The 22,374-nt window shown below is 53.6% G+C and overlaps 1 protein-coding gene across 11 annotated transcripts; it reads right to left on the reverse strand.

Moving 5' to 3' along the window:
* Positions 1–59: 59 nt before the first annotated feature.
* VEGFA (vascular endothelial growth factor A) lies at positions 60–22,251 on the reverse strand. Of its 11 annotated transcripts, none has more exons than XM_066993854.1 (9): positions 22,116–22,251; positions 16,273–16,324; positions 10,948–11,144; positions 9,263–9,339; positions 8,825–8,857; positions 8,511–8,657; positions 6,063–6,134; positions 4,789–4,920; positions 60–2,508 (listed from the first exon to the last, which is right to left on the reverse strand). In XM_066993854.1, the coding sequence occupies exons 1-9, from the start codon at positions 22,179–22,181 to the stop codon at positions 2,487–2,489; spliced, it is 798 nt and encodes a 265-aa protein (XP_066849955.1). In that variant the 5' UTR covers positions 22,182–22,251; the 3' UTR covers positions 60–2,486. The 11 variants fall into 11 exon arrangements, with proteins under 11 accessions (XP_066849955.1, XP_047936069.2, XP_066849956.1 ...); XM_048080112.2 differs by lacking the exon at positions 22,116–22,251 and adding an exon at positions 16,610–20,594; XM_066993855.1 differs by lacking the exon at positions 8,511–8,657.
* Positions 22,252–22,374: the final 123 nt, after the last annotated feature.

A 22,374-nucleotide genomic window follows, 5' to 3' on the forward strand; every position in this document is an offset into this window, starting at 1 on the left:
GGTCTGCTACACAATGGAAGAAAATCAGGATGCAAGGCAGAAGGAGAAGGCAAAGGAAATCAAGGTCAGAATTAAATTCTTTAATACAAAAAAAGTTTGTTTGTCGTCGTCGTCGTCGTTTTTTTAAGATATATCTGTAATTTCTTTGTTTAAAAATAAATATGCACTAAGGAATATCTTGAAAAAATTCACTAGACACAATATGTAGTGTTAATATCTTTTTTCCCCGCAATTATTACAGATAAACAGTAGCACCAATAAATAAAATGATAACAAATATTAAAATTAAAAAGGAGAGAGATTCAAGATGTAGAATTTTCTATTTTTCCTGTCTCTTCTTTTTACATATATAAAAAAATCGTAGCGTCTATTTAATCCAAATCACACATATACATAAACATATATATATATATACAAACACATAGCCAAATATATATATAGTATGTAGATGTATATCTAACCCTTGTCTCAATAGGAATGTGTAGGGGTAGGTGTTAGAGAAATTAATTAAATAACTGCCCATAACATGCTACTGACTCTGCCAACAATTGGGGAGAGATGGGATGGGACAACAGGAAGGTTAAATTTATACACAACCAGTACAAATAAAAAAAAAAAAAGAGGTACGGCTTATAAATAGTTGAAATTAAATATTAACAAAGAATACTGAAAAATCCCTACTCTTTAATTAAATTATCTGTTTAATTTCTAATTTAAAAAGGGATATTAAATAAGTATATAAAACACTTTCTCTTCCCTCCCCCCCCCATCGGAAGCCTCTGTCTTGCGCACGATGCAGCATGAGTATTATACATTGCAGATGCAAGCACCCACCCGTGTGTTTTTTTTCTCCTTCTGAAAGCCATCAGTCGGATGGGGAGTTCCTAGTGGTTAGTAGTCACTTGTTGTGAGTCTGTTTTTAGACTGTCTTGTCTTTTTTGGAAGCTTTCCGTGTTGTACATTATCAGGCGTTGAAAAATTCAATTGCAGATGATGTTTGGCAGATTTCTGACACAGACCGAGTACCTTTTTGATTATTATTATTATTATTAATAATTTTAATCACAGAACTAGATTATATATATCCACATAGATGTACAAACACGCTTTCAGGGGTGTGTGTGTGCGCGCGTGTGTAAGGTGGGTTTCACATACACCACAGTGTATATTGCAGATACACACATAGCCAAGATTTTCAGACACGGCTTGGGGATTCCGGCTGCCTTCACATTTGATTCCCCAGCCCAAGAGCTGGAAAAGGGGCCTGATATTTACAGTACGCCATTAAAAAAATCTTGACGCTCACATACACACACACACACCCCTACTGTGTATATACTTTTGATTAATATCCCTTTCCAGAAATGTTCCATAAGCATCTTGGATGCTCTTGAGTGGCAGCTCTGTGCATGAAGAAAGCAGACAGTGCTGAACAATTGTGTGGCTATGCACCGGTCCCCATTCTTGCTTCAGCACACTGTAGGCCTTATGTCCTTTTGCAGCCACCAAGGGCGGGGAATCTAGACTCCTGTGATACTTCCTTGAATGGAAAGTTAGTGCGCATCAGCTGCCCACCATCCTTAAGAGAAGCCAGCATTGCCTCTCTGACGAAGTTTCTATAGCGAATAAAGTCAACGCAAAATGTACACTGACATCCCATGTCCCAGCAAGGCAGGCAGGTTATGAGACGAGTAAGGGCGAAGGTTGGGGGAAGAGAGGGGAGGAGGAATCCTTGATCACGCAGATGGCCGTTTCCTTGGCCTTTGACCCATCGCACCCTAGGATGCCGCTCTTTGGAACTCCCTGCCCATCCTCTCCATCACCTCTCCTCCCTGTCCCAGGCAAGGAGAAGGTGGTTTGTGGTACAGCACACTCTACAGAGAAACAGCGGAGGCCGCACAAGTCAGTTAGAGTTAAGAAGTTTACACCCAGCGCTTCTACTCAAGTCCAGTCTTAGCTTGTTTCTTATGCCCCAAGTAGCCCGCTTGTGTCCACAGCAGTCGAGTATTATCCAGTGAAGACACCAATAACATTAGCAATGTTAAAAAAAATAATCAGTATATATATATATATATTATATATATATGTGTGTGTGTGTGTGTGTGGTTAAGATATACATATATGTATATATAGATGTGGTTAAAATATATATACATATATATATATGTATATGCATGTATACACACATATATATGTATGCATGGGAAAACCCATCAAATACACCCCTATAGTCTTCCTGGCTCTGTTATTTAGCAGCATGAAAAGAAAAATAAAATAAAACAGTTCAAAACCCAAAGGTGAATTCTGTGCGGCGGGTGCCTTGGGGAATGTTCCTTCCGGAGTCCATCGTCCGTACTGAAAGTGCTGTGCTCTACCGATCCTTCATTTTTAGGGTTCATTTGGATTAGTGTTTTGTTTTGTATTTTTCTGTCCAGGCGAGAAATCAGGCTCCAGAAACAGGGCTGTTCCCCCTTCTTTTCCGCTGCTCACCGTCTCGGTTTTTCACATCTGTCAGAGAGGAGAGGGAAGGAAAGAAAGAGAGAAGAGATTAATGTTTGTGACGGGGGTGCAAGTAGGACAGGGAAGGGGAGGAAGGGAGGTGACTGATGTGTTTAAGAGCATATGGCGTTAAGACATGGCATGACGTCACTGGTGGGGTGAAGTGCTGTGCAGTCAGGGCAGAACAGCGGAGAACCTCGACCCATGAATGGGTCGATGAATTCTATTCCCGCAGGCTCACCTAGACACGGAGGGACACTGGTACAGGGGTAAATTTAGGAGCAGGATCAGAGGTCTCCTCACTCACAAGCTGAGCTGAGTGTCTTGTTTGCACCCTCTCACACCATGCACACATAGATACACACACACACAAAAACAAGGCTAAGCAACGCATGCAGAAAGACACACTCCCTCAGCCCCCCACCTAGCCTCTTGTTTGGGTTGGAAGCAATGCAGACAACAAAGCCTCATGCAGGCAAGAAGGTGAAAACAAAATGCGTCTCATTTCACTGGCTGCCACAAGCAGGGGTTAGCGCCACAGAAGAGCAGCAGCAGCAGCCTGAAGAAGCAGCAGGAGAAACAAAAATTTGCCCTCCCCTCCAGGGCCCAATTCTAACTCTACAAAGAGATGGAACAGGAAGAACTACAGCTTAACCAGCTTTTTATCTGGAAACAGATAAGCTACCCACTCTTATGACTCCTCCCTATCTTCCTGGCCAACACACCAGCTCTGGAAATCTCCCTTAGTGCCAACTATCCCACCACAGGGAGTGACTAATAAAAGAAGCAAGTAAACCCCTTCTGCCGTCATGACTTCTTTGGGGTATTGTTTGTTTTTCTTTGTACTTTGTACTATTTCTCAGTCTTCAAACTCTGTAGGGTAATTTCCAGTTACTCTGTGGATAGGGAGCAGGACCAGAGGAAAAAAAGCAAGGTTAGGTCTGGTCTCATTCTTCGGGGGCTATGCTCACTGGGAGAAGTGTAACTCTGGAAGCTGCTGTACTCTGGCCTCTCCATCAATTACTTTCCCACTCGGATTACAGAACCCCAGAAAATTCCTCTGTTTGCAGAGCAGTTTCCACCACTCTGGCAGTGCCTAGACGCCTCCCTGATTTTGGCACATAGCACTTTCACACCTAATGGAAGCGCAGCCCTAGTCACCTGGCCAATTCCAGGCAGGCAAACAGATGTCTCCTCTGTCAGGATGCAGCCACTGGTGAGGACCCTGGATCTCTCTCCCTTATTCTTTCTCATCCAGCCACTGCTCCTGCAATATTCTCTTGACAGGAGGAAGCTCCTAGATCTCTGTGAACTGAGTTTGGAGGCACAACCAAGGGCTCATTAGCAAACCCATCTCTGTCTCCCTCTACGGATAGGTAGGATGATCACGCACCAGAGATGCACACGCAGCTGGTGCGAGTCAAGTGACCCCACTGAGTTCACCAAAGTGCTCAGGTGAGAACCAGGAATCGGTTTCTGCACATGCCCATGCCACAGGTGGTGCATGGTAAGTAGCATTCAGACAACACATGCACAGTGTGGATTTCTGAGCAGACACTAACCAGCGTCTTTGCATCTCCCACCTGGTAACTGAAATACAGACCTCTGCCTGCCTTCACCTAGAGACATGCTGTATCCCACATCACAGCCCTGAGTGCAGTCCCTCAAACCACAACTCTGGCCAAGACATGGACAGTAAGTACACTGCGAGCACAGTGCAAGAGGACAGGGCCCTCTCCCTGGCTTTCAAGAACAAAAAGGCAAATGAGAGCATGAGGACATCCTTGAGGGTGAGGGAGGTTCCTGGCCTGGCCTTCCTTACTCCGCACACTGCAGAGTGTCCACAAGCCATACAGAAAGGGCTTGGAAGACAGGGGTGGTGGAATCCTAGTCAGCTAAGAAGGATTTGGCTTTGTACAACAGTACCCTCAGAGTTGCACACAGATAATGCACAGAGGGCTGCAGACCCTCCCCCTGGCTACTACAGCAGCATGAACTCCGTTACCTCGTTCTAGGGGAATGGACACCTTAGATACAAATGCCCTGTCTCTGGGAGCCATCCCCGTCCAAGTCCTGACAGCACATCAGAAACGCAGAGCTGCCCTTTGACACACGGAATCTCTGTGCTCATCTCAGTTAGACCCTCTGCCCTCTGGCCCACGTAGGATAGACAAACGAAGTAATCATATAGCACTGGTGCCAGAAGTCAGCAGGAAGCAAGCTCCCCCCTCTTTCTCTTTCTCTCTCTTTCTTTTTGTGTGTTTCTCTTTCATCCTTCAGGACACAAACCTGCAAGTGCGCTCGTTTAACTCAAGCTGCCTCGACTTGCAACGTGAGTCTGTGAATTTGCAGGAACATTTACAGGTCTGGGGATCTTGTACAAACAAGTGCTTTCTCCTCTCTGAGCAAGGCTCACAGTGACTGCAAAAAGGCAAAAGGAAAGATGTCTAAGCTACAGCGCTTCAGCAGAAAGAAAATACACATGCAACACCCTAAACATCAAAGCAATCCCCTTGCCCCCTCCCACAGCCCCCATGCTGCCCACTGGAGCGTCGCGGGCTGATGGTTTTCCAGCAGCACCCCGGCAGCCCCAGAACCTGGTCAGGACAGCACCCCTTTGCATTAGCGTAAAGAGAAAGAGAACAGGCTCTGCACAGTATTCACAAATGCTGCATTGGATCCATCGGCACAGGCCACAGGGAGGAGGAAGGGGGAAGCAAGGATGGGAAGGTGAGAGGTCCCAACCAGCCATTGATATATCAATGAAAGGCGTCCTCTGAAGTGGGCTATTCGAGTAGAAAGAGGCCAGCGGCTAAATGAGTTAAATACACAGGGTCTCTCCCCCCTGGAAAGCAGCTGGGCTCCAGCATCACGTGCTTATCCCTGCAGTCGGCAAGGCCCTCCTTTCTGTAAGCCCCGTCCCAGCCTTGCCACCTAGGAGTCTCCCGTGAGGGAAGGGCCGTGAGTTTTCAATGCAGAATTTTGTGAACCACCGTGAGAGACAGAGCAAAAGAGACAGGGAGAGAGACAGGGAGAGAGAAGCCACCGAAACCAGCAGGGAGAGAGAGAAAGAGAGAGAGAGCCCCCCAGTTCCCCAGCACCCCCTCTCCAGCTCCCCACCGTCCCACCTCTCCTCTCCGCTTGTGACTCCACCAGACACGCACGCACACGCGCGCACGCACGCACACACACCCATGCATGGCAGGCACCAGCCTGCCCGTCGCCAGTCGCCGTAGCACGAGACAAGTGGGGGACAGCGCGCGACAGAGCCGCAACCCCAGGAGTGGGAGAAGAGGGGCAGAGCGCTCGCCCACCCACCCGCGCTCCTGTGCCTCGGGAAAATGGTCGCCAGTGATGATTAGAGAGAGCCAAGCAAGCGAAAGCCGCCTTCCCTGAGATACCCTTCGTGCCAGAGCGGTGCCACCGCCAGCGCTGCCCCTGCGGGATCTGCAGCCCACCAGTGACTGGGAGGGGAGGGTGAGATTTTGAGTGAGCAGCAAGCAGGCGGACTGGTTTGGGGAAAGGGAGGGAAGAGAGTCTACAAGCAGAGGACACAAACGTACAAGCTGGGTGGTTTGTACCGGCCTTTCTTGCGCTTTCTCTTTTGACCCTTCCCCTTTCCTCGCTTTGATTTTCTGGAAGAAAAACAAAAAAAAAAAACAGAGAAAGAGAGAGAGAGAGAGAAGGAAAGAAAGGGAGAGATAGAGAGAAAACGGAAGAAAACGCTAGGAAGAAGAGAAAAAAAACACAGCCATGTGCCTTGCTGGGAGGGGGAAGCACATGAGGCAGGACCGGAGGGCAAGTCCCGGGGCCGAAGCACAGATCTCCACCTCGCACACACACTCACGGGCCTCCTGCGCTCCTGCCAGCACCGCACCCAGCCTGCCCGCAGCCAAGCCAGCGCCAGGGGACACGGCGTGCGCAGAGGCCACCTCCACGCGGGGCTGTCTCAGAGGGCCCCCGCAGCCCCTGGAGAGGGGCAGCGGGGCGGGGGCGAGGGGAAGGGAACAGAAAGCCTGGTGAAAGCATCACGCAACCGCAGCGAGCGCAGACAACCATCCCGGGCCACAAGCTCAGGCGCACGCTGGCTGACGAGGGGCAACCTGTGTGGAGGGGCTCCCCCTGGGGAAGAGGAAACCGCCCTGACCTGGTGGCGAGGAGGGGGCAGCCCAGGGATGGCGACAATCCTGCCACGGGATGGGCTCAGCACGCTGGGACAAGGGGGGAGAACAGGTCTGCACAGCGGCGCTGTGTGGGAAGGGGCCACCTAGCCCGCGGGCTCTGCTCGCCCACCCCACTGCCTGCCTGCGGCTCAGTGGGCTCCAGGAGACCTCGCTGTCCGCTAATAGCCCTCCGGCAGCCTCCTTCCTGAGCGCCGGAGGAGGAAGAGGGAGGCCTGACCTAGCTATGACACCAAGGAGATGATAACCAGCAAGAGGCTTCAGGCCTTCCCTCCTTTTCTCCCTCACCCACCCCCTCCCTCCCTCCGCTTTCCACGTGGATCTGACAAACTGATGAGCGGACGGAGCCAAGGCACCGACTCTCTTAAAAATTCACCCCTTGCTCCTGATTCGGTGGCAGGAGCCGGGACGGGACGGGGCTAGGACGTGCAGGCCTGGACGCTAACCATGGACCTCTACAGCCCAGCGAGAGCACAGAGAGGGAGGGAGGCTGGAGCCTGCGCTGCTCCTTGAGCCACATCAGCTCAGCACCAAGGGAGAGGCATGCGAGGAGAAGGCCCTGGGCAAAGCACCAGGGCTTGTCAGACAAGTGGGCACCACGGCAGCTCAGCAGAGACTCCCTCCTTCCCTGGCGCAGCCCACCTCGGGAGGGAGCTGTCGAGGGAGGGGACATGGGGGGGGGCAGAAGGGAAAGCACCACGGGTGTTCCTTAGGCCCCGTTCAAGTCTTCTCGCTGGAACGAGTGTCAGAGCATCAGCTCACTCCCAGCCTCTGCCCTACGTGTCAGGAGTCACAGGGAGGCGGTGAGGGGAGGAAAATCGACCTGAAGGGAGGAGAGGGGCACCAATATAACAGGACTTTCAATCCAGAGCAAGTCAAAGCACAGCAATCTCTCCCATCCCTTCCCTTCCTTCCCCGGGGAGTGCAGAACCAGCAAAGAGCAGGCAAGGTGCTGTTAGAAGAGGAAAGGGAATGCAACACAGTCCGGGCTGGCTGCTTCACCCACACCCCATCCTCACCAGAGCTCACACAGACCCAACTCTCGCACACCTTCAGACCACAGAGCCACGCAGACCGACCGTCCCCGACACGGCCCTGCACAGAGAGGAGCGCCGGCTGCCCGATGCAGCCACGAGCGGATTTCCAGGGGGAGGAGGAGAGGCTGGAAGGCGGCTAGAAGTACACAACCGCCAGGAGAGGGGTGAAAGAAGTTCCCTCTCACTCTCCCGCTTGCTCTCTCTCTCTGTTTCAGCCTCATCGCCCAGTATTCACCCCTTTCCTCTCCAACTCCGCACCTCCAAGTGGCAGAGTCGATATCCCAGCCATGCGCAGTCCGGCTGACCCTCTCACCCAGAGAGGTCTCTCTATTTTTCCATGTTGTTCCACGTTTTGTGATCGTCCCTGCAACTACTGCAGGGCGAGAGCTGATTTATCTACTTTCCATAACCTTTTTACTTTGGGGAGGAAGGAAAGGGAAGGTTGTGCCTTAACCTTCTTCAGGTCACCAGAGTAAATCCATCAGCTTGAAAAAAACTCTCCTGAAAGCCTCCACCGAGACCCAGCTAGGAGATCCACCTCCTTTTATACCCTCCCACGCCCCCACCCCACCAAAACCAGCATCACATCGTGCATGGCATCAGTCCTGCCTCCACCAGGCCTCCACTGCCACCTCTCCCTGTAGCCAGCAGAGTTCCTACCCAAGCTGCTGTGAAAGAAGCCAGCAAGTTCTCACTCAAGCAGCAAGAAAAAAAAATTAATAATAAAGAAAGGCAGCGATTTGCAGTAACCAGAAACACCCCAGGAAGAGGGAAGGGAGAACGGGGGCTGCACCTTGAATCCATTCTGGTAGGACACACACGACAGGACTTCCCTGACTCGGGGTAAAGCATTAGGAATGACTGCCATGGTCGTGGGTCATGCAAGCTCCAGGTCTGGGGTATGAAGGAAGGACCGTCAGATCTGGGTTTCTGTGCCCACCTGGAACGGATTCAGAGTGTCGCCCCATGCACTACCATATGCCATTTCCAAAAACACCTTCTCAAAGTGAGTATCTCCAACCAATCAAGGAAAAGGGCAAGGGGCAGTGGGGAGAGGAAATGCCAACCAACCACCAAAAGAGAAAGGAGGAAAGGTTTGTCACTTACTTTTCTTGTTTATTTTTGACATCTTTCTTTGGTCTGTGGGGGAAGAGAGAACAAAGGCCTCATTAGAAGGGAGCTTACCACATACACATCCAGTATTATTCCCAGTTCCCGCAAGCGCAGGGAAGAGGACATGTACAGCTGCCGCTGCAGGATGCCCATGGCACAGGTTAAGTAGTCCTTCTCAAAGCGTTTGCTCTCCTGCTGCACCTCACCAGTGCCAAAAGACCCCAGGTTGCAGGCTAGCAGTGTCCACCTGCCATATCTAGAGATGGAGGAGCCTCGCCAGCAGAGTTCTTTTCCCAGGCTCAGCCATCCCACTGCAAACCAACTGAGGAGACCGCAGAAGCCTCTGGACAACAGTCCCAACCCAACGGCAGAAAAAACGAAAGGCTCAGAATAAGTTTATCGCAAGAGGAACCAGTGCTGCTCCATTCTCACCTGCAGTCACATTTACTGTGCTGTAAGAAGCTCATGTGCGCTATGTGCTGACTCTGATGGGGTTTAATTCTCATGATCTGGAATGAAAGAAACAGAGAGGGTCACTGCCCATTCACTATTTATATTCACAGCTCCAAATCAGCCCGCTGCGCGGCAAAGCATTTGCACCCCAGGTGCTCCTGGGAAGAGCATGGCAGAGTTTGAGCTGGCTTTGAGGCCCCGTTCTCCCAGGCAGAGAAGGCCTTTGATCACAAGCAAGCGGCAACACCAGGCTCGTGCCAAAGCTCTGTTTGCTCATGCATGCAAGGTGCCAGCACTGGTGGACTGCCTTGGAGACAGAGGCATGGGAGAGGGCGTAACACCACCGTAAGATTCTCACTGAGCCGTCCCTGGTCAATACTAGCGAGACAGCAATGGAGCATTCAGCCTGCTCCCAGAGAGAGGCATGTTTCAGTCTAAAGCAAAGGCCCAAAGCAAAAGCTCCACGTCCGACTACCGTTCCCTAAGCCACCACTCCTTCCCGGCTGACATGTCACCTTCTCAGTGAGATGACACACAGAATAAATCTGGTGCTCTGTGCTTAAAACACCCCTGCAGAGCCAGACTTCGCCCAGCCCCCCGCTCTGTGTGCCTCCAGGGAAGTTATACGGGAAGCTAGGCATGTACTGTCACAGTCTCTCAACCCAGAACCTGGCTGGACCACTAGTTCTAGCATTTGCACCACAGAACTCCTGAAGTGCTTCTGACCCTTCACAGGCATGCAGGCATGCCAGCCAAAACATGTAATTCAGCAAGGAATGGTAAGAAGAAAACTGTCCTTAGTTACACCGTGCTAGTAGGCTCTGGCCCAGGCTGGAGCATGCAAGTGGAAAAGCAATACAGGGGAACCATGGAAGGACACAGAGAGGTTCTCTGCCAGAGTTCAAACACAGCCGAGGTCACAAGTGAAAAGCACTGGCTGGTAATCACGCAGTCCTGCACGTCTCTCATCCATATCAAAAACTGATGGCAATATTTACAGTGCCCTTTCAAGAGGCTGAGGGACAAAAGTAGGTGAGGGAGCTACAGGCTAAGGGTAACGGACACTAGCACCACAGTGGATACAAGCTGGAATCCAGGCTGGCAGACAAGGGCAGTGACAATGCTCTCTAAGCAGAGTCTGGATCTTCCCCGTGTGCCCAGCCTTTGCTATCACGGCCAGTCCCTGTCTCTTCCAAGAAATGAATTCAGCAGCCTCCAAACAAAGGAGGAGGACGCCCAGAGGCAGAAAGGCTTTTCCACTTGACACTGAAGCAGTGTGTTTCTTAGAGACCCTTTCCACCCCTGCTGTGCCAGTGTAGCTAATGACCCAAATCCCCTGCTCTGTTGGTAAAGACTGACCTCACATGCCCTCCGGGAGAGAGTACTGACAGGCTTTTCCCTATTGCACTACTCAGCTGCCTTCAGAGCAACAGCTGTGTGGACCAAATGCAGAGTTAAGGTAGAGCAAGGGTCTGGGGAGTATCTTCTCCGGGGCCTCAGAGATAACGGCATCAAAAATGCTCCTATGCATTCTCTACGCGTGAAGTGCTCCTTTGCAGAAATGCTCCTGTGCCTGCTGCTAGCTTCTGTATCTCTTGGGGTGGCTGTGACGGGTGACTTGCCTTCTCCACCCAAGCATGCCAGCTTGCAAGTTGGGCCCTCACCTCCATCGTGACGTTGTACACATCCACAGGGACACATTCTAGGCCCTCATCGCCGCAGCAACCCGCACATCTCATCAGAGGCACACAGGATGGCTTGAATATGTACTCCACCTCATCAGGGTACTCCTGGAAAATGTCCACCAGGGTCTCAATTGTCCTGCAGAAACTGCGCTCGTAGACTTCCAGGAATTTGATAACTACAGGGAGGAATGGAGGGAATAAGTTAATGCAAACTTAGCTCAAGAATGTCTAGTGCTTTGCCCCTTAAAATGAGCCAGACAGTTGCAACACATCTACCCTATGCTCTTCACTACCAGTCTTGCAGGCCTACGTCCTTCGTCTCTGCCCTACTCACCCACCCTCCCTCCCTCCCTCCCTCCCACCCACACCCCAAATCAGTAGGGGAAGAGAAGGAGATGGCCATTCCTCCTGCTGCTTCGGGACAGAGACAAGATGGACCGGAGAGCTTCGCTATTTGGACTGGCCCTCCCTGGCAACATGATGCATCCCGCAGGTGCCTCGTCCCCTTGCCATTCCCCACACTCTCAGACATGCTGCCTCTAAGCAAAGTAGCCCAGCTAAAAAGCACCTGAGGCTGCTGCAGATGACCTGCACTCTGGATTAAGGCCCTTCACTCATCCGTCTTTTACCCTCTTTCAAAAAGGCCATTTGATGCCTTGGTTTTAGGAGGCAGGGGTATAAGCCAGAGGCAAAAGCATCCTCTCTGTAGACCTCAGCGCAGAGGCACCCCTGAGAATGGTGAGACGGCTGTGAGCAGCGCATCCACGTGGCTCCACTCTCCCCACCAGCTACAGCTTTTGCCCACGTGCAGCATCCACCTCAGCAGGCCACCTTCAGAAGACCGACAGCACCTGCTACAAGTCGCAGCCTCCCTGTCTCTACACTGACCACTCTCCCACAGCAAGGAAGCAAGCCAGCACCTGGAAGACTCGAAGCAAGCCCACAGCACCCCCAGGATTAACCAGACCACACACTTGGCTACTGAACCACAATAAGGCGATGTGGGAGGGGGAACGGGGTGGATCTGCCATTATCCCCTGCCTTCCCTCTGAATGGAGCAAACACTAACTGCTTGCGACCTGCACTGATTTCACAAGCGTTTCTCAATGTTTCCCAGTCTCTTGCCAAAGCTTCGTCTTGCTGCTTGGTCAAGGGTTGGAGAGATTTAAAGAGATGAGAGATAGGGTAGATAAGTACACACGCACAAAACCCAGCTGCTCGTACACCTCTGCAAACAGCAAGCCCCTGGAGCCCTCCAGGCCTCCCAGCTCTACCAGCATGCAGGCAGCAAAGGAAGTTGTCTCAAATGGAGCAGAGGATAAGCGTATGCACAGAGAGATAGTACCTGCCCCGTGCTGTTACGCGCTATAATGATCCACCTGTACAGTATGCAGAGTCCTACAGCACCGAGGTTGATAACTCTGAGTGATAAGCGCAAACTGCTTGCATCATGGAAAAATGGTCTCTGGTAAGCGTTTCTAAAGCGCCCTGAACTTGTGACAAACTGGCATAAAGGTTACTTTGCCACAAAAATGCAAAAGCTGCAGGGCTTGGAGCTCACAGCCCGCAGTTAATTGTTGAAAGTTAATTCTAGGTCATGCAGAGCTGACAGTGCCACAGCGCTGAGAGCGGGTACAAGAGGGGAGGAGCTCCCATCCAGGCAGTCTGAAGTGTCAGAGAGCGTGAGCAGCTATTAAAAGAGAAAGTGGCTTATGAAAAGGAAATGTAGCCTGGCAGGCATGGACTGCTTGTTGGTATTCCTAGCCTAAAAGACAGCATGCCTCTGTTCCCTGTCCCTTCCCTTCCTCTTCCCTCCTCCCCTAACTACAGCGTGCCTCCTGCCTGTCCTCCGATCTTGTCTGTGCTACCTCCTTCTTCCTGCTCCCCTTCAGAGTGACCTTAGTCACTGCCTATGCTCCAACAAGTTGAACAATTTAATATGTGGGAAATTCTGCAGGCACAATGACAGCCACTGAACTGCACTGTTGATTATTCACGCTCTGCCAGCAGAAAGGATCTGGGAACTCCGGCAACACAAGCACAGCGCTGGATAAGAATGCTTCCAGACCCACTGCAAGGGGAAGGAGGGAGGAAAAGAGGGAGGAAAAGCGATAGTTACCTGTGCAGATCAACTGCTGCTCACTGAATTCCTCTGGAGCATATAAAGAGCCAGAAACCGAAACCAGGCAGAAAACTGAAGTGAAACTGATTCAGGTCCACAGTGCTTTCTACATGTTTGCACTGCGCGAGCAGCTGGATTATACCAGGGAATGCGGACTACAGATTGGCCACGGAACAGCACATTTGATTTATTTTGCGGAGCCTTTACTTTTATGGCTGCACCCTGATAACTATACTTGAGATCTGGGAAATCTGACAGGACCAAACGCCTCCCGTTATCAGTGCTGGAGTTTTTGCCTTTACTTTAACGTACAAGGATTTTCCAAAGTCTGAATCAGCCTCGGAAGAGGGAACGGGGACTCTTTATCCAACTGCCAGTCAGAATATCCTGCCACAAAAGGCGCGTTGCCTCGATTCCCTGGACACAGAGCATTCACACGGAGACTGTGCAGCACTCCACAGTCCATTTGCACAGCTAGTTCCCAAACCGGAGCACATGACTGAGGTACAGTCATCCTCACAACAAAGCCCTGCCCCTGCTACTGTATCTACACTTACTCCTATGTACTGGGAGTCATATTCCGCACTTTGCCAGGCTGATTCAGTCCGTGCTTCCTTTCCATTGGTTGTGTCGGGGACGGAAGGACGTCTGTCTTTCACGGGGAAACATAGGAAGGTCACTGAAGGACTAACACCGCTTGGCCTGCTCCCTTCCTGCAATTTGGGCCTCAGCCCATGTTAAAAGTTAATCCCACATTTAACCCACACCCCTACCCTGTAAAACACCTCCAAATTTGAGTCAGAGGTTTTTCTTTGTGAATGGAGAGGGAAGTAAGGTTAAAACTCAGTCAGGGCCCACATTAACTCTTTAGGCAGACATGGCCACAGCAGGCAGGATTAAGTCCAAATTCGGAGCAGTCAAGTGGGAACAAGCTAGACTAGAAAAGGAGCAGGTCTGTGATCATTCTGCCTCCCTCCCCGTCAATGGCTTAGCAGCAATACAGACACACTGTTCTGTTAAAAATAAAAGTGCAGCCACAAGTGCTGGTGGTTTCCTTTATTTATACCAGAAAATCTTTTCTCGTGGAACAAACAAAGAGTGTTTGTCTAACTCCTCTACAACTTCCCGTGCCACAAAACATGTGGAAGGCTCTCTTGAGCACAAAACGGTAGGGGCTGAAGTTAAAATTACAGGCTCCAACCAGAGTAAGTCCATCCCAAATAAAAACCTGTCGCAGCTTGACATCTCAGAGCAAGCACAAAATGGCCAAAGACACAAAGTCACCTTACGCACCCACCCCAAAGACCCCAGGAGCATCAGCAGAAGGCACTGCAGGATTGTCCTTGTACAACAGAGGCACATCATCGACTCCTCTTAACAGAGGGGAAACTGAGGTACAGAGAGAGAACCACCAAGGTCATACAGCAGGACAGAAGCAGAGCCAGGAAGGTAATGCCAAGAGTCCTGATTTCTAGCTCGCAGATGTATTTGCATAGCAGAGCCAGGAATAGCATCAAGGCAATAGCACTGGAGTCCCATTGCTCACGTTGCTAGACCAACTTCTCCCCTGTTCCCATCAACCTTCCTGTGACAGGGAATTAATTTCTGTTCAACTCTTCCCTCCCCAGGAACGTAGTCAGACACAACAAATGGCACAGATCAGGACACTAGCTCTCTTCTACCAACAGCAGAGGGACTGGTTACCAAAATAAGCCTCACAGCAGGCTCCATCTTGATCCCTCTGGAGTCACTGAACCTTCTTCTGTTGACTTCAGCAGGAGCAAGGGTCAAGCGCAACATGCGGCAGCCCGCCAGCAAATCGGAAATTTCGGCCACGCAAAATGGACACCTAGCCCAAACGCTGCCTGCCACAAATCTCTGGCTACCTGCAGTTGGTCATACCAATAAAGTTACAGAAATTGAAATAGAGTGCAACATAAAAAGCCAATCTGGGCCCACACTGCTAGAGCCCTCTGCTGACCTCCAGCTGGAATAACGCTGGAGGTCACAGCCTATGGGGGGACCCTGCGAGACCTCCGACAGAGCCAGCCACGCCAGCGAGGGGCCTGCTCCGCTGCCAAGGTAATGGGGAAAACATGGTCAGAACAGAAGCTGACTGATGATCACCTCAGCCTGAAGGCCCCCAAGTCCACAGCACCCACTTCTGAGCGGAGGACTGCGGACGGAAAGCCCACCTGCTGCGAGGCACGGGGCTCCACCAGGCAGGGGGCTTGCAGGAGGCACCTCTGACTAGCCTGGCGGCTGACTGCTCTCCTGGCCTACACACACATGTGCTCGCAGAAACCCACGGGGCCGAGGACATGGCCACAGCCTGGCCTTTGGGTGGCTGGAGCAGCACAGAATCACTACGGCTGCACAGGCACCACCTCGTTTCGTAAAATCTTTAAGGCTGGAAAAGACCTCCAGGATCACCTGGTCCCATCTCTACTGCGCTGCCAGCATCAGATTAAGCAAAACCTATATGGGATCAAACCCCTGAACCTTTTACGCCTGCTCACACCGGAGTAAAAGGGTGCCTTTCTCAAGCCTGGCTCTGCACACAGCGGTAGCCTGAGCTGGGGGACGAGGCTGGAAGTCACCCTGCATTGCCACCCCTCTGTCCCCAGAGCCACTGCTGGTGGTGCCGGGGCTGTCGGGCACGGCTCCGGCCTTTGTTCGGGGATCAGCCCCGGCCGCCCGGGCACCACCGGCGCCTCCGGGGAGGAGGCGGGCGGCTAAGATGACAAATCCCTTCCTACGGCACTGTGGCGAATTCCTGGGAGGCTGTTCGCAGCCACTCAGCTCTTTGTGTGCGCGCATAAATATATATATATATATATATATAAATGAGCGTGTGTGTGTGCACCAGCGCACGCACGCAGTTCTCCCCGGAGTTATGGGAAGCGCGCAGCAGGCTGGGCCGGCCCCGCCGCGCGTCCCGGCCCCGCCGCACCTCCCGATCCCGATCCCGATCCCGATCCCGACCCCGACCCCGATCCCTCGGCCGCCCCCAGCCCCGCGGGGTCCGGCCCCGACCCCGCCGGGGCTAATGGCGGCGCCCGGCGGCGGCAGCCCCCCGCTCCCGCTGCGGCTCCCCGGGAGGTGGCGGTGTTGGCCGCCGGCCGCTCCCGGGGCCCGGGCCGCCTTCCCCCGAGCCCCCCGGGAAGCCGCCCGGCTCTTACCTTCGTTGGGTTTCCGCTCCCCATCCCCCAGGGCAGGAGCAGCCTTCGTCAACTGCAAAGACAAGAGAAAAATCGGTCACAACGCGGAGCCCCCCACGCCGGGCCGGGGGCAGCCGGGCCCGCCGCCACCGGGGAGGCCGGGGCGGGCACAGAGCCCTTTTGTTCCCCCCCGTCCTCGGCCCCGCAGGAGCCGAAGGGAGAACGGGGCCGGGGAAGGGAAAGGGGAGAGGAAAGCGGCCCGAGGGGTTGGAAGGAGCCCCCCCGAGGGATTTGCAGCGACTGGGGGCAAAAAGCGTTGAGCAGATGAGGGCCGGGTGAGAAAAACAACGCGGGTGACCTTCTCCCGCTGGCCCGCGCTGCTCCGTGGGCCTGGGCAAGCCGTGGGCCTGGTGCCACCTCCAGAGCAGCGCCAGGCCTGCCTTTCTCCTTCAGGCCTCCCCTTCCCCGCCATAGAGGTGAATCTGGCCCAGGAGGAGGGCCGAGCGGGGAGAAGGGCTGTCAGGCGCGAAAGGGCATCGCGCCCCGCTCAATGTCACCGATGTCTGTCACTCTGTGGCGGTGGCCACAGAGGTGTCGCTATCTGGCCCGGTGTCAGGGCGGTTAACTGCTGCGGCACCGCACGCCGTGAACCCCCATGTGTCCCTCTGTGCTGGCACTGTCACGTAACGGGCCCGTCCCCAGCCCCTGCGCGGCTTCCCCAGGACAAAAAGAGGCCCTGAGCTCTGCATTCGCTCCTGCTGCCCTCTTGGGACAAGGGGCATTTCCAAACCGCTGACGCAGGCAGGAGCAGCAATAGGGATCCCACCCCCAGACTGGGATGGAGCGGTGTTACGCTGCTTCACTGAGGAAGTTTCTTTTTTTAATTCCAGGTGAAACAAAAACTCCACTCTTCCTGCTCTGCGTGAGGGTTTTAGCTCTGACGTAACTTTCCAGCCAAGTCAGGTTTCCCCCTGCTGTTCTTTTCTGAACCAAAACCAAAAAAAGCTTGGGTTTCTTCACTTCTGCAAGGTATGTTGCCACCTGCGTGACGCCATCCACCCCGGAACCTGCTGCATTTCAGCAGAGGCGCAAAAAGAGAGTGGCAATGCAAACACACAGAGCACTGTTTCATCAGCAACATGCTGTATTTGGGCTTAGAAAAAGGCCCTCTGATCTCACAGCTGGAGACAGGACTGCATTGAGCAGGCAAAGTCCACCCCGAGCTCACAACAGGAATCTGCCACCTATGGTCTTCTAGCAGCCCTGTGCACAGGGCAGCACCACCTTCTGAGTGGCCTGAAGTGTCAGCTTTTAAAAGGAGGAGGAAAGAGAGCCGGCAAAGCCCCTCTCCCAGCCATTCCTTTGTGTCTGTGCACAGTTCCCTTTGTCTAAGGTCCCCCTGATCGAACTCCTTGCTTCTCATTTCAACCGACGTCCTTCTGTACCTGGGAATAACGCACCAGGCCCAGACCTGAGCCACCCCACGCGTGGATCTGTTATGTCCCTGGGGAGAAAAGCCTGTGTGCCTAACCTCAGTGCTGTGATAACAGTTTAAAAAGCAGGTTCCTAGGAACAATTTCATTCCTGAAGTGTGAAGGTCACTGCAACAGCACAAACAAAATGGAGGCAGCAGAGGTTGCAGCGGCCTTCCAAAGACGCACAGCGCCTGAAGATCTATGGGTCAAAAGAAAACCGCATCAAGGGCAGAAAAGCTTCCATTCATGTCATAGCACAGGAAGAAGATCACGAGCCAGGCCGATCTATCCAAGTCACAATGCTCCCAAGACCTTTTTTGGTTTGCACACCAAATGACCGTGATGGACTAAGCAAAATTAGCTCTGAGACACCTTGAGGGTCTTTCTGCCTGTTCCCAGCGTGAGGCGGCTCAGCCTGCTGCCAAGCCCCCTGCCTCCATACGCACACGAACACGCGCACGTGATGCATGGATGCTGGGAAGCAGACGTAAGCCGCACACTTTCACTGCTCACCTGCGCGTGGCCAGCACCTCTCCCTGCCCAATGCACCGGCGCGGGAGCCAGAGCACCCTCCCAGCTCTCACCTAGACCTGGGCTGCAACTGCACCCGTAGGGTGGGAAACAGGATCGGTACGGAGCCTGCCAGGAGCAGGGTGAACGAGGTTGCTGTTCCCCCCTGGCAGAGCTCTGCAGCACTCAAAGGGGAGCTCTCAGCAGTCACCCAAAAGGTTTCCCAGAACTATCAGTAACACACTGTCTGCCCACTATACCAGGAAACCTCTCTGCCCTTTTGGCAGTGCCTTTCACCTGTGGCTAATGCCCTCCAAGCCCGTTCACTCAAACAACAGAGCAGGCAGGGGGTTCTGCCTCGCTTGAAACCAGGCTGCTACATATCATAAAGGGCAATGGGAAGCCAAAAGCCTTCCAAGGGACAAGCAGGCCCAGCGTGCCCTTCGGTGGGAGCCTGAAGGTCACGCTCTCCTCTGCTGTCTTTTGGAATTACCCAACAGCTCGGTAACACAATTTGTTTCCAATAGATTTTCAGCATTTCACAGAGGTGTGGAAGCAAGCCCTGGGCTCGAGAGCAGGGAAAATGCCCCCAGAGAATGGGGCTGACCAGGGGGAAGCTCCTTTTTGTGCCCTTTGCAGGTCGCAGTGAATGCACATCCTGAAGTGGGGTAAAACCCTCCCGAGCAAATAAACCTGCCTCACACTGTCTGTATCTGCACCTTCCCCACCCCCCTTCTCCTCCAAGTGCCAGTACGAAGCAAGTTACTCTCTGAAGGGAGAGAAAAGGTTAATCAAGTCATTCCTCTCCAGCCATCACCCCCCTCACCACCACCACCAGGACTCTTTCTCTCCCTTCCCCTCCCCCTAATCTGTGCAGCCTCATTAAAAGAGCTTTGTAACTGTTTAGGACTGGAACAAACAATCCATCCACTTTGAGAGGGGCTCTGGGACAGGAGTTAAGGCACTTTTCATCTTAGGCGCTAGAAATTCTTCTCAGCGGTTTCTACTTAAGCGGTGGGGGGACTCGCTGCACTCCTTCCCCATTGTACCTACAGACGGAGATCAGTAATCCCGCGAGCTGCCAGCACGGCGCAGGCACCTCTGACACGGAGCAGGACGGACTAGAGACCCGATTCGGGGTCGCTCAGGAATCGGAGAGCCCCTCCGAGACCCCAGCATGGGTTCCCCTCTCCCCTGCTCCTGAAGGAGCCCTCCTCCTCCCGGCGTGTCCCCGGACCGCGGGCCCGCAGCGGCTCTGGGGAAGGTGACCCGTGGTGTCCTGGCTGCCAGGGGGCTCGGGAGGCAGGCTCCGGGGGCTCCCAGCGGGGCCTGGCGCAGAGGCACGCCGAAGGCAGCGCGGCTGGTGGGTGTGTGATCATTAGCAGTCTGGTCACAGGCTCGCTCTCCCTCCCTCCGTGTCTGATCGCTGCCTGTTCCCTGTGGCAATACAGCTGGTATAGCCAGGTCCCTCCACGGTTCGGCGTGGGAAGGGATGAGCTCTCAGCCCCCCACCAGCATGCACCCGCCACCATGCCGCCGCCGAGACCCCTGGACAAAGGAAGATGGGGAAGGACCTGCCTTCCCCCATTCTCTAGGAAACCGGGGACTGGAAGGGGACAAAAACGCAACCTCCCGCACCCTGCGGGGCTACATACACGCCCGCTGGCCAACAGCTGGGAGGGTGGCACTGCAAAACCACCTCTCCCTCCCTCTCCCGCACGGAAGGGCTGGTGCCACGAGCAGAGGCAGACACCTGTGGCATCAGCGCCACCCAGCCCGGGCCGTGACACAATTCCCCGCTGTCCCGGCCTCGCTGCAGGAGCGACCGTACCAGCTCCCTCGGTCAGGAGCCATCCCCCTGCCGCCTTCTCCGGGGGAGCACCGTGATTCCTGCGTCCCTCCTCCCTCGCCTTCAGGAAAGCAGCCTGACACGCGCTGGACCCTGCCTTCCCAGCTCAGCCTCTGCCAGGGCTTTTCTTTAATTCTCTCCAACGCGCCTGGCTAGCTAGATAGGTTTTATTCAGCACGACAGCCTGATTAACACTACAGATAAATATTATCATCAAAGCACAAAACCCTAGTCCCAACGTGAAGAGTCATGCTTTCTGCCGTGCCCAGAGCCATCGTCAAGCTGCCTACGTGAGATCTGCTGGTATTTCCAACGTTCCCATCACCGTGGTGCCCAGGCGACCAACGGACAAATAAGGACAGAACTGAAGGACAGACCTCACCGTCTGTCTGTCTGAGCACTTATATGGCCCGCATCACCCGGCTGTCTGAACATCTCGCGATCTCTCGTGCAATTATCCCCGCAACGCTTCCCACCACCCCACATTTCCCACGCCACCCCGGAATTTTTCCCTACTCTTTCTTTTTTTTTCCCCCCCCACTGTTACCCTCTGTCTTTTCTCAGCAGCACCATCCTCCCGCCTGGGAGAAAAGGCAGCATGAGGCTTTCACGCGACTCCCGAGGACAGGCAGACCTGGACCCTACCTGATCCGCAGCTTCATCTCCGGGGAAGAGGAAGGGGAGGGGAGAAGGAGCAAGGGGAGGGTTGAAGGGTATTATCACTAGACACCGACCCGGAGTTGTCTAACCTACAGCCAGGGAACAGACGCTGCTCTGCAAGTTTACTGAGGAGCTGGGAGGCAAAGAAGCCCTGTTTTCGGTGACGGTGGAAAAACTCTTGGAGAGCGGAAAGAATCGTCCCACGAGCCAAATCTGGCAGGCTGGCTGCACGGAGCTGCTCCGTGACACGCTCTAATGAGAGCTCAGCCTCGGTTCCCATCGAGCACAGCCTAACGTGCGGCTGTCACTGGAGAAAGTAGAGATATAACAGGCTAGAAACAAAGCGTGCAGTGCCTGCATGACTTCGGTTACAGCTGAAATGGCTCCTAATTGGGGAGTTACCTTCCAGCATCGGTGCTGAACAAACAATGTGAATAACTGATTAGTTTGCAAGCGACGTTTATGTTCACGACAGTGGGAGATGATCTGGCCCGCATTCTCGCCAAGAGCTGAGGAGGAATGGCAGGGGAGAACTAGCTCCTTACAGCCCTTAAAACATAATCCACGCCTGCCTAGCATACAGCCACTTTCACGTGGGCACTCTGTCTAAACCCCTTAATATCTCTTGGCAACACAGCCCTCTTGACTCTTTTGAAAACAGATTTATAGGACAGGTTTGCACAGAAAGCTGCCTTTCTTTTTCTCTCTCCTTTTTTTTTTTTTTTAAAGGAGAGAAAGACAAGGAGGAAGAGTCGGTTTCTAATCGCTCAGGAATGACAATGAGGCAAAAGTAAAAGTGACCGAGGAAGGAGAGAAGGGAAAAACGAGGGGTTTTGTAATCTCGGTGCAGGAGATATGCATTTTGAAAAAAAAAAATCAATCTGGAAGAAATTCAGGATCCATTTTGTCCTCTTTGATCTCTATTTGTTTTTCCAGCTAGGTATTTTGAACTCCACAAGGCAGCGCGAACCCGAGCCGGGACCCAAGGCAAATACCGCCGAAACACCCTTTTGCAATGTCAGGAGAGCCGAGGCCGGCAGGAGAGAGGCTGATGCAAGAAGCCAGCGCGCTGCCTCCCCTCCTTTGCCTTCCCTTCCCTTCCCTGCCCCGCGCAGCGCCGCGCAGCGCCCCGGCCCCGCGGAGCCCCACGGCGGGGGCGTGCAATGCGCGCACATGTGCGCGGCCCCTCCGCGCCTCGCCCCCCTCGCACGGGCACAGCGAGCAGGTGGGAGCCGAGGGAAGGGGGAATAAATTTTTAAAAAAAAAAAAAAAAAAAGGAAAAAAAACCATTTTTTTTCTTAATTTTTCCCGCCCCCCCAACCCCTTCCCCTCCGCACGCGGGGGCACAAAAGCCCCGTCCCGCCGCTTACCTCCGCGCTCTGCAGATAGAGCAGCGCCGCCAGCCCCCAGTGGATCCAAGTGAGCAGAAAGTTCATGGTTGCCGCCGCACGCCGCGGAGGAACGGGGCCCGCCGCGCTCCGCCTCGCCTCCGCCGCCGCCCCGCCGCCGCCGCCGCCGCCGCCCCGCCGCGCTCTCGCCCGCGCCTCCTCCGTGCCCTCCTGGGGTGCCGCCGGCCGGGCGCTGCGAGGGGCTCCGGGGGAAGGGGGGCTCCTCTTCGGGGCGTCCGCG

This window comes from Anser cygnoides, chromosome 3, assembly GCF_040182565.1.
Source record: "Anser cygnoides isolate HZ-2024a breed goose chromosome 3, Taihu_goose_T2T_genome, whole genome shotgun sequence".
Classification (NCBI taxonomy): Eukaryota; Metazoa; Chordata; class Aves; order Anseriformes; family Anatidae; genus Anser; species Anser cygnoides.

Excerpts from the sequence above, each read along its gene's own strand:
- VEGFA (XM_048080112.2), bottom strand. The coding sequence starts at position 16,723 with ATGGCGGGGAAGGGGAGGCCTGAAGGAGAAAGGCAGGCCTGGCGCTGC. Across the intron at positions 11,145-16,272 it reads GGAGCGGAAACCCAACGAAG|TTATCAAATTCCTGGAAGTC; the intron begins GTAAGAGCCGGG and ends TCCTCCCTGTAG. Across the intron at positions 9,340-10,947 it reads TGTACAACGTCACGATGGAG|ATCATGAGAATTAAACCCCA; the intron begins GTGAGGGCCCAA and ends CTTTCATTCCAG.